This window comes from Lingula anatina, chromosome 1, assembly GCF_051362555.1.
Source record: "Lingula anatina isolate TDL-2025a chromosome 1, LinAna3.0, whole genome shotgun sequence".
NCBI lineage: Eukaryota > Metazoa > Brachiopoda > Lingulata > Lingulida > Lingulidae > Lingula > Lingula anatina.
This window is the reverse complement of record NC_141767.1, coordinates 53,901,720-53,914,318: the sequence shown is the minus strand read 5'-3', so window position 1 is coordinate 53,914,318 and position 12,599 is coordinate 53,901,720. Positions and strand designations below refer to the sequence as shown.

Below are 12,599 nucleotides of genomic sequence, written 5' to 3'. Positions count from 1 at the left end.
TATAGGAATAATTTGATATGATGCTAGTGTGAAATATGGCTGTGATCATTTATTGTAATGGTCCAGGCACCAGTAATGGTTAAATGGACAGCATTTCTTTGCAAGAGGTTGACTTTGAAACCATTAATACACAAGGGATGTGAAAAAATGGAGGCACTTTCTGATAGTTATAATATATTCTTTGAACTTTGTCTCAGCCATAGCACAATATTATGTGGATTAATTTGTTGTAGCTGTCTAAGAAGTAGTAAAATTTGTGAGATGTTTTAACTAGGAATGTATTAGAGTATGTTCTACAATGCAAATATTCCTAAAGTATGTTCACGTAATAGTGATAAGCTGTTTCCATATTTATAAGACAATGCCCAATTTGTTTCAAAGTAGATATAAGATTTTTCAAGAGAGAAAAAACATCTACCTATACTTGTAGTAGGTTGCACTGTAGACCTATACTACATGCTGTAGACTATTATAGCAATTCGACTCTAGACATTACATTGTTCTTATGAGGACACATGAATTGAAATGTGTCGGGTAAACTGAGGCATTTTGACGTATTGTTATTGTGATTGGCATTGGTACATGCTTGTAATGTATTAATTTTTTTATCATTAAGAGATTTTGCCTTTGAGCAGTTCTAAGACATGAAATTCCATATGCATGCATGCAATTGAATATAATTTTCTTTAGATAGGTTTATATTATAACGATGTAATTTCAACTAAATCAGTCTTACTGCTCATTACTGATCTTTGTTTACAGGACTACCCAGTTGTTTTTTTTTACATGGGTAATGAAAGTAAAGTACAAAGGAGCACATAATTATTGTACATAATAAACGTTAAAAACAAATTTTGTTGAAAAAAATAATAAACCCATATACTGAACTTAAATGTTGGGCTGTGGATGCATTATGTTTATAAATATGCTTATGATTTTAATAGTACAGCATTTATGTAACAATTTGAGGATCAATATTACATTATGTTTATGTCTTTGCATTCTGGACAATTTGTGCATTTTGAAGAAATTGATTTTGATTTTTTTTATCATACATAAATGATCCTGAATTTAAAAAAGTGTTCATGGGGTTATATATCCTAATTTGTTGTTATCTTGCACACATGTAAGTAAATGAGGCAAACAATCCAGATCAAAATTAGCCAGGTGTCTTCACAGCATTATCCAATGAGATATTTTTATGAATAAATAAATATTTAAAATATATTTAGCTGGACATTTGTTTAGTCTAATGCTGAGGTGCTGCTGGCTTAACTGCCGGCAGGGTCTTTACAATATTGAGACTATTACATATTTATTCCATTGATTAGATAATGTGGACTATGTCATTGATCACTTTGAATCAACAGATATAAGGGTTACCTAGCTTAGAAAATTTTCTGTGGTGGGCATTTGAAATTGTCAAAATACCCTTGCTTGATTGAAATTATTTTAATGTCCTCTTTTACAATGTATCAATAGGTCTTAGAAAAGAAGTCAGATATATTCAGAAAGAAAAATATCTTATGCATATTTGATAAAAGTACAATGTTATATATTGAGTTAGTTTTGGACCAGTCATCTTTTTTTCATGAAAATCAATTATCATTAGCAGTATGAAAGTAATGATACACTTAGAAAAATATGCTCCATCCAATACTTCTACACAGCATACTTAATAGAATCAACTGCCTGTGAACATTGGCATAATAGCATACATTAAACTTTAGCAACAACAGTATATCAGGATTTCTTGTGACTTTGAAAAGTATACACTAATACAAGCATATTTATTTAAAACAATTCTCTTTACAATTTAAGCTATCATTTTGGTGAATTTAATGCCTCCTATAGTTGGGCATAGATTAAATTTAAATTGAAGAATATGTTCACAACTATCAACTCTTTATGGTTTAACTTATGAATTGATCATATTCTTGGATTTATAAATTAATTGGGAAATAAAAGGCATATTTATGTTAAGCACAGCAGACAGTCTTACAGATCATTCATTATTATCATAATGCTAGGAGATGTACACTGTCATGCTACTGATGAGGTGTGTTTATAGAGATATCAGTAATATTATGCACAATATTGATGTAGAAAATTGTTAGAATTGTATGTGAAGTTGTGCCAGGCATGGGGAAGGTTCATTATCAAAAAGGAACTGTGCTGGTAATACAATACTGATAAAAGCATGCTGGAACTTATGATATTTTTGTTCTCTTTTACAGGAACTGGTAGGAAAATTATAAAGTTGATGCTAGCCCAGAAACATTTCTCTTACCAAGCTAGTATAACCATTGTCACGTCTACACCATGTGGTCAAGATGCAGAAAGCTATACGGGTAAATGAAAATCAGCTACTATATCTGGCAAACAAAGCAAGGATTGAGAACAGTATCAGCGGATATCTAAACAAAAAGAGTGGAGAATCTGCAAAATGGCAGCTACGGTGGTTTTCTTTATATCAGAATTTGCTATTTTACTATGAAAATGACAGCACCACCAGGCCCTCCGGGATAGCTTTCCTAGAGGGATGTTACTGTGAACGGATTCTGACACCAAACTCTGTCAAAGGAGAAAAACAGGTAGGGAATACAGCCTGAAATATCTTTATTCTATATAAACCATTAATAGTCATCACAGAAAAAGGGAAATGTCCATAGCTGGTAATAATATTTCCTGCAGCATTTTACTAATGCATGCCATATGCATTATATATGAACTGTGTCATTAGAGGAAAACTGGTTCATTTTTGATCTTGACTAATGCTATATTTCTTTATAGGCATCAGTTATTCTTGGAGTGGCAAATAAATCTTTAACTTTTTATATCATCCAATTTACCTGATGCTTTATTTTGAAAGTTTTTGGTAACTATTTTGAAGAAAGCATTCCTCCATTTGAATTTAAATGTATTAACATTATTTCCTCACGATCAGTTTTATTTCCCCATCTCCGTTACCATTTGTGTTTCTATTAATCATTCTGGAAATAAAATCTAATAATTTGTCTTCTGTGTAATTATGATCGATGAAAAGACACTGTAAGGAAGATTGGTCCTCCTATTTTATTTCATGTACACAGGATGTGATGTACTTTGGGGCAGGATGATGGCCTGAATTAACATTAACAAAATGTATACAGGAAGTGAAGTACATATTGTTGTTTATTTATTTATTGGAACTATATAGTTTAAGTACCTGAATACCTATTTGCAAAAGCTGGTGAAATTGCAAGTCATTTGAGTTGATATGCACCTAAACAGGGTTTGCCATTTGCTTTTGTCTATAATTGTTTTAAAAAATTGATCTAATGTGACTTACATATCACAGTTATTGGCCCTTCTGTAAGGGAGTAATAACTTTGATATCATTTACACTGAAAGAGGGTGCAGTTTAAAAGTTGTCACCCTTTCCCCTATCAGTGCATGTCAGCTTAGGGAATGTGTTTTGAACAATAAAAATTTCTCATCAAGTTTGGTATACTTCTTTAAAATGAGTGTTGACAGGACCTTACCCTGTCATGCTTATAAGTGGCATGTATCTGCACACTCTCTCTCTCTCTCTCTTTCTCTCTCTCTCACACACACACACACAAATTATATATAAAATCATCTGGTAGATACATTTATAAACTTACAATTTCATAGAGTTGATTCTATATGATACCTTATAATAAATGTCGCGAATACCAGTTCACCACACTGAGAGTGATCTACCTGTTAAGTTATAAGTCAAGGCAATCAATTTCTAATTATTCCTAGGCTGGTACAGTAATAATTCTCTGCCTCTATCATGCAATCTTGGACAATAATAGATCTGCCTGCTTTGTTGCAGTAGTAGGGACTAGGTTGGGAACATTAACATAAAATGACCCACATTACCTGTTTTGCATGGCAACAGACCTTGCTCCATAGCAACGAGACTATAGTCACAGCTTGCTTACATGTTGATGCAAAAAGTGCTAGGGTTATATCTGTGTACAAGAAGGCACAGGGAAAGGGGTTACCACAAAAAATGATAATAATAATTATCAGAAATGATTCAATTTGAAACAATTGATTATTAATACCTGGTTTATTTCATTATGTTGTCATGACCAGAATTTACATGGGTTTAAGTAACAGTAGAAGCGAGCATGGATTCCCAGTGATGGATATAAACCACTTATACTAGTTTCTTATACAGTCTATGCAAAGTTGACATGCCAAGTAATAAACCAAATTAATCCCTCCTTCAGCCAAAAAATAGCTTTAAACTGCTTCTTCTTCAAATTGATGGTAGGAAATTGACCTATTAATCTGTTCCTCCAGTTCGTTTAAGTCCTCAATATCATGCAGTAATGCAAGCACATTGCATAATCATCGCACCAATGTATGGTTGTAGCTGCATGGGTAATTCCATACTAATTAGAATGAAAAGGAGCAAGTGTTACAAATAGCTCAGAAAGAAAGCAAAATATCTGTTCAGATATCATTTTTCGAGAAATGTGAGATGATGTACTTTGGTATTTCTCTTAGTTATACCATTTGAAACTAAATGGTGGAATTTGGTTGGGTTTTGTGGCAAAAATTTGACTTCATTGGGTTAATTGCACAATTTACTTATCACACGGTTAAGTCTTCATAATTATTTTAGCATACAATCCATTTGTATTCCAAGATAATTTTACTTTTTGACTAAAATGTCACAGTATATTTGAAAATAATATTTTCAACTTTAAGCAATCTAGATGGGCTTCCTGTCAAAAAAAGAAAAAAAAAGCGATGATGCAGGTGTCTTTTATAAATGCATTGGAATTGTAAGCACAATAAGCCATATTATAATGCAAAGTTTAGTCCATCCCCAAATTGTATCTGCTAGTTGTGTAGGTGAAAAATCATCCTCTTACTTATATACTATATACTATTATTTGCTGAGATTTCAAAAGTTTGAAAATCTGTTTGAATCTTTTGCTTGCAACAGTTAAGAACTCTGAAATGAAAAATGCTGTCTGACAAGTTGGCTTTATGAGGTCTTTCATTTAAAGATTTATTTTATTTCTTCTTCTTGATGTCATTAAAGCTGCCTTTATCCATTTTTGCGCTGTATTCAACATGTGCAGACCTTATCTTACTTCTTCACCTGAAATATGTTTTAAAAGAACATAGCCTCAGCCATGCCAGTGGAAGTTCATTTGGCCTGATCTGATACAGATCCTACTTGAGACGCCTATTATGGAAGTGGATTAAGGATCTACCATAGAAAAATTATAGTGATCTCCCCATCACTGATGGCAGAGTGATACCATTGCCTCAAAGCAGAATCTTAAAGTGAACAATACAGCCTGAGGAAAGTTGGTGAACAAATAAACTTGGACTGGAAAAATTGATATTACCAGAAGACCAGATTGTATTGAGAACCCTATTGTAGCTGATATTTTTAAATCTTGTGTTAAACAATCATGTCCTCTGGTAACAAAAATCTGTCTACAGTGTAGTTTTCATCTTCTAAGAGTCTTCTAATAGTAAAAATAGTTGTATAACATTGAAATGTCTCTTTGTGTTTAAGCTCAAACAATGACATAGATGGACCATTGACTCGAATTGACTTTAGTTGCAGTATTGTGTGAATGTAAATTTGGGAGCTGGTTGTACTTTATGTTAAGCTTTTTAGAGTGTTCAAGTTGTAATACAACAGCACAGCAACCTGAAACCAAATAGTTCTTAACAAAAATGCTGATTTAAATGAATGATAATTTTGTAAAATATGTATTTTTTATGCTGTAAAAGAAAATTTGTTCATATTTCTTAGTGATATTAACTATGGACACGTGGTATTGGATGTGTGGGGAGATGAAATATGTTTTGTATTGGATATTGCATTTCATATATTTCCTTGGTTAATAACAGTGATATATGGTACTGTAATTAATATATTACAGTCTGTAGAAAGCAGTACCTTTTGTGAAGATTGACACCATTTCCCAATCAATTTGTTTTCATATTTTTATGATAAACTGAAGAAAAAATTGTTTTTTTATAAGAGAAGGTAATATTTGTAAGCCTCTTTTCTCACTTCCCCAACCTCTTTTACCAAACTAGATAAGCTAGAAGGAAAGTAAAAGAAAAATAAATCAGTTGGTGATTTTCAAAACCATACAATCAAAAGTGCTGGCCTTTTCTGTGAAAAACAAATAACAGATATGTGTTAAACTACTTGTATGTTTTATTAATATCTGAGCCTGAGGTAGATGTCACATGTTCTGTTGGCGAGCTAGTTCTACTTTGGCTAGTATATATCAGGGTTGCATTTGTTCACACGTACATTAGATGGAGGTGTGTAAATTGATTCACAGTTGTGGGAGGTATATGTGGGTGGACACAGGATCTTTATTATTGCACATTATTTATTGATATCTGCTCCCATGTTGCTTTAAGTTTTACCTGTTAATACTTTATCAGATTGGGTGGGGGTGTAGCTCTTGATGAAGAATTTTTGCTGGCTGCTCAGATGATAAACTATTTATGCCATCCACTTAAGTTTTTTTATATTTGTTGAGAAGGGCCAGGATTTTGTGCATATAGTGCTCGTGATAAGGACCTATGATAATATTGTTACAAAGCCAAAAATAAGTTTTAAACAGCATTATTCAGATATCTGAATGAGAGAGAGAGAGCTAATGTCCTCAATTTAACATAACAATGACAAAATGGTTTCTTCAAAAAATAAAAAAGCAACTGATGAAAAATAAAATGAACATTACTAATTAAATACACCAATATTAAGTTACATGATTATAAAAGGTTACCTCCAGTAAACTATAATGAAATTCATTAAAAATGTCATTTGTAAAAATTGCTTGGTATATTCTGCTGAATTTCCATCCATAAAAGTGTGCACTTGCAAAGGAACAATGAATACAGAGTGAACAGTTTTTGTGCCAAAATGGATTTTGTGATCAAATGCCACTATATGCCTTGAATACGACAATTTTATATCACTGTACATAAAAACTTAGTTGTAATGAGATAACACATGTGGAGTCAAAAACTAGAGATGGCAGTGAACTCCATTCAAGATTTTGTATGAATGTTAAAATTGAAGTATCAGTGAGGTACCTAGAGAAAAAAAGCTTTTGCAAAATTGCTGTGACAGAGCAGATATCACCTGTTAATTGTTCATTAAAAGTTACAAACTTATTTTAGATTAACCATAGCTCATATATGAGATAAAGGTCATGATTCAGATTATATGCATATATATATGGAATACACAGCGAAAATTTATCCAAGGCAACAGCAATTTATACTGAAGCTCATATTTTTATATTTTGTAAAAAAAAAAAATTAAGAAAGTAAACAAATATTATTTGCTATTCTTCACAAATATTCAATAACTTCAACATAACTATTTGGAATGAAATTCTATATGTAATACTAAAAGATAAATATAAGATTCACTCTAACATTTGGAATGACGAAAATGGTTGCCAATTATTGTTCAGTCTGAGCATAATGGTGTCTATATACTAAAATGTAAACAGTGACGGACAGCTAGTGTTTTCCTTTAAGAATGCTATTCTTTTCTTAATCAAGAGAGCTCTACAAATATCCCCTAAAGAGGTGACCTAATGTTACAAATTAATGGTGGGAAGTGTTGATTAATTGAGGAATGATGGTGAAAGTTGGTGTACTAGTAAGTGTATAAAATATAACAATAAGAGCTTATTTTTGTTATCATCAGTCTTCTGTTAATATTTCAAAAATCCTTCAATCTTGGAGTGACCCTTCAATTGTATTTAAATTACTTCAAGAGCATAACTTTTTATACTAGTTATGAGAATTTATCCCTTTTTTGGTACCAATGGCCAAAAATCAGGCCTTTGGCTCATGGGCTATTATGATGAGTAACCAAGTTTTGCTCTCTCTATTCTCAGTGAGAGAGAGAGAGAGAGAGAGAGAGAGGGACTGTTACAATGACCTTTTTGTGATGCAGGTCGCAATGTTCTAGTGTGCTGTAGGCACAAGTTTTTGAAATAAAGACCATTTTTAAGGGGATTTCCAGTGATCAGTGTTGAATTTGATCTTCTTTACCCCTTTGTGTTTGCATTAGTCTTTTAATTATTCAATAAAGTCAATCTTCTTAGCGCTAGGTACTCTACTTAGGGTTGTATCTTTTTTCTGCAGAAGGTGCCAAGAGAAAAATAATGCCCTGAAGAATTATTATTTACTTGAGCCCTGATTACTTCCTAATTAATGCATTAATGCTGAATGAAAAAAAAACTGCTGCACAGTTCCTGAATAAGATTTAAATGCAGAGCTAATGGTGGTAAGACATCTTATCAGCCATATATTTGTTGCATCAAATCTTATTACTCATGTCAGTCATTGCCTGGAAACAACTTTCAGTCTTTATACAGTTCTAACAGCTAGCTAGCTGTCTACCTTACTAAACATATGCTTTCATGGGTATATCTAGGGCAGTGGTAAAAGGGAAGTTTATCAATGTATTGACAGAAGTAATTATATTGTTAGGGAAAGGCAAGGTTTCAGTCCAGCCAGGGCCCTTGGGTTGTACTGATCTCTGATCAATACTCATCACTGCACAAATATAGACAGCTGGATTCTTATATACTTAACGAGAAGAGAATCGATATGTTTGTTGTGTGGTTGCAGTGTGAAACTAAGCTTCATTGACAAAAAAAATAGTCATTCAGCTTTAGTTATTTGCATATATGGCCATTTAGTGCGATTTTAAATACCAAAAAAGAACTGGCATGTTAAATTTGTTTCATTTTCAATTTAAGTAATAATATTAACATTTGTGTTATGTATTGCATGATTTTTGTCCTTTTACAAAAGGTTAACATACTTTTGTTCTTGAGTTGTGCTGAATATGGTCTATAGCTGCTATATTTACTGTGACGTGTAGACTTCATGTAATGATTGGTTACTCCTGTCAGAGTGGATGACAGCATCCCATCTCTGTTCTCTGAAATTGGCACAGCAGAAGAATCTACATACTTCATTGATCAGGGCGCTGTACATATTGTCTGAAAGTTTACACTATTTCCTAAATCTTTAAGTATACAATAAAGGCAAATTGCACTGACAAAGGGTTAGATATAGACAGTTCCATAATTAGGTCAGCTTCAGAAAAAGAACAGAGGCAGATTTGGAGGAATGGTTATCATGGGATCCCCATTTGAGCCTTTTCTTTCTTGATAAACCCGACTTCACATCTGTACATGTTAAAATATTATATAATTTAAGGAAAAGTTTTAAAAATCTAAAAGTTTTTGATAAAATTGATGACAAAACGGTTTCAATATCATTAAATGGTCTTTGCTCTCTTGAAATTTAGTGGTGTACAGGACATAATAGGATCAGTACTAGTAAACTAGTCATTTTATTTTTGGCTCTGAAATATCAGTTTAAAAGATTACAAGTGCATTGACTAGTTGAATGTTTGCACATTCCTGTTTGTGTGGGTGTCTGCTTGCATTTGTTTTTCAGATGCCCAACATATGTCACAATTGATTCAGCTGAAAATTTTGTATTTAACTTAATAGTGCCTGAAAACTCATGTTTAGTATATACTTAACAGGCCTACCCAACTACCAGACGTGGCACTGAAGGATCCAGAATTCACTGTAGATCGGATCGCGCTTCTGTTTTTCAAGGTGTATATCAGTACGTGCTTCACAGTATCAGACACGGCACGCGTACCAGCTATGGGCAAGAAGGTGCCGTGTCTGATATTGTGAAGCGCATACTGATACAAACCTTGAAAACCGGTAGTGTGATCTGTGCCCCGTAACTTGAAGGCCTCGCGCATTGTGACCGAGCGCAAGCATCTCTATTCCAAAACTCGCCCATACTCGCCCCATATTGGGGGTTATGGCATCAAGACTCTTGCGCTCGGTCACAAAGTGTGATGCTTTTGAGTTAGGGGGCCCTGATCTACATTGAATTCAGGATCCTTCCGTGCCACGTCTGGTAGTTGGGTAGGCCTGGTAATTTTTAATTGTGTAAATCCGACTAATTTTTTAAAATTACCTCTCCCCGACTCCTGGGTATGACGAAATTTTCAAAAATCCGGCCTTTGGGCTTTTATCTTTAGCGGCTGTTATCTTTGACCCTCCTATATAGTGGGATATTTATTACTACTTCCTAAGTCATTTTCTGGTGGTAAATAATAATCTATTTATTAGTGCATCTCGATTAAGTTATATTTAACTTACTGTACCCGAAAATATGTTGAGAATTATCTTCTCGGTAAGAAACATACCTCCTGATAGAAGAGAAGGATCAAGATAAGCCTAATTGCAACCTTGCATCATAACCTGGACGCGACATATTTAAAAAAATTACGCACTTGGCAACGTTTGTTGCATGCAGGGCTCTTCCCAGGATTGAGTGTCAGGCCTTCTAAAATAACCATCTGTAACTTCCTAAAATTGTACAGGGAGTTAAAATAATGATCTACCGCTGACGATCTTCCACAATTTAAGTTCCTTGAACTAATATGAAAACTGCATTTTATTATTGCTTACATCGCGAACAATCTCCATATGAAGATATGAAAATTTCCTTTTCGTCTAGCTAGGATCGGGAACGATGTCCTGAGGATATTACGCGAACGATTCTCCGCCGAAGATATACCGTGAGCGGGAGAGAGGGAGGGGCGGTTTAAAGATAAAATGAAAATGAATATTTTTTAAAAATCCAAAGTATGTGTGTGTGGGAGGCGGGGGGTTAAATAATTATCTCCCGCTAGCGATCTTCCGCAAACGAAGTTCCCTAAATCCCTTGAACTAATTTGAAAATTGCATTTCATTCTTGCTTACATTGCAAACGATCTCCCGAGGATGATAGGAAAATTGCCTTTTCAGGCCTACCCAACTACCAGACTCTGCACCGAATGATCCAGAATTCACCGGTAGATCAGACCACACTACCCGTTTTCAAGGTGTGTGTCAGATCGCATTACACAGTATCATACCCTGAACAAATTTTGAGTGGTGATGCAATGCTTTTCAACCCCGCTGAGAATCGTCACTATCACATCGCGTACAAGGCAAGAGCGGTGTCGCATCTGATACCGTGTAATGCGATCTGACTTCGAGATAATATCTTGATTTTTTCATTGTGTCTTCCTCATTTAGGACAGCCGCCGATAACAATAACGGCGTTACAAATGACAAAGCCGCGGCCTGTGACTTCTATTTGCCGGCTTGATAACGCACCTTAAGCCAGGTAATAATAATGAAACTAAAGACAAAAGGCCGACGTTCCCGCAATTGAGAACGGGAATTCACATCTAAACCATCCATATTGTGAGTAACCGCTCGCAGGGGCGCACTATTGTTCCTATCTCCTGTTGAGAGTGTTATCGGCAATGATATCCTGATCGTATCATTGTCTTGAATCAACTGACGCATTACCTTCCTGTTTGAGCTGGACAACACGTCCATATTTGGTGACGAACTTTTCAAAAATTATCGAGTACTTTATTTTCAAGGTCGACGAAGTTTTCAAAGGGAAAAAAATTACGCCGGCGGAAAATCGTCTGCCGACGAAATTTTCAAGACTTTACCGTATAACCATCGGGAAATTTAGCTTTAAACAAATCAATTTTTTTTTAATATTTCTGCTTTTGGTTGCTTAATTGTTGTACAAACTTAAATATTTGCTGCTACAATATCTATTGCTATTACATCATAAAATGTTGGACTCTAGTTTTGCAAAGCACTGTAATGCCCCATTCAGAGTGAAAGATCCAAGTACTAACAGGTCTAAATATGGCGGACCCTGCATGAAAGGAAGATCGCTTAATCCTGTAATGGTCTCTCCGCCTCCCCACATGTCTGTGGAACAGTTGTTACTCTGATCTTCTATTCTGAATGGCCCCTAAGAGCCCAAGCAGAACAGATGATCCTTGCATCTACTGTTCTGCAGATAAAATATGGCAGACCCTACATAAAAGCAAGACTGCTTAATCCGTTAAGGGTCTCTCTGCCTTCACACGCGCTGTCCCTGAAGGGGCCTATCAATTAAACCTAAGAGCCAAGATTTAATCCAATTAATGGCCCGTGTGGAGGCGGTGAGACTATCGTGGATAAAGCGGTGTTGCTTTCATGTAGGGTCTCCCATATTTGATCCCCAAATCATTAGATCCGAGGATCATCTTTTCTGAATGGGCTCTAAGACCGATGTTATGCTGTTGAACTTGAATCATAAAATGTATGGAATATTATCAAAACATTCCTTATCAAGATTCAGGCCTGTACAGCTGAGAGTTTTTGCAACCTGTGCAGTTTGATATGTAATGCATCATTATTTTGAGCATGTTCAAGGTGTATTAAATTAGTTTGTGATCAAAAGAACCAAATTGGTTCCATGTAATGAAATATGATAGTTTGTGTATTAGGTTGATTCGGGGTTGGGAGAAGAGTTAGTATTACTGATATGAAACTGATTGAAGAAAAGATGAATAAACAACAAATTTAATATAAAAATTTACCAGCTTAATCTTTTAAATCTTATTGAAATTGATTTGCTTTTTATTTGTATTTTTTTATATCTGTCTTTGCTTACGTCTTTCAAGC

General features: G+C 34.4%; 1 protein-coding gene across 17 annotated transcripts in view; it reads left to right on the top strand.

Moving 5' to 3' along the window:
* The window catches only part of LOC106168494 (ras-specific guanine nucleotide-releasing factor 1), a 68,751-nt gene that overhangs the window by 8,399 nt on the left and 47,753 nt on the right, over positions 1 to 12,599 (top strand). For all 17 annotated transcript variants that reach the window (XR_015332003.1, XM_087001540.1, XM_087001546.1 and 14 more), the window contains exon 2: positions 2,238 to 2,594. Coding sequence is in view for 16 of the 17 variants with exons in the window: in XM_087001540.1 (XP_086857666.1) it covers positions 2,334 to 2,594 (261 nt within the window). In the remaining variant the exon portion in view is untranslated. The remainder of the gene's footprint in view (positions 1 to 2,237; positions 2,595 to 12,599) is intronic.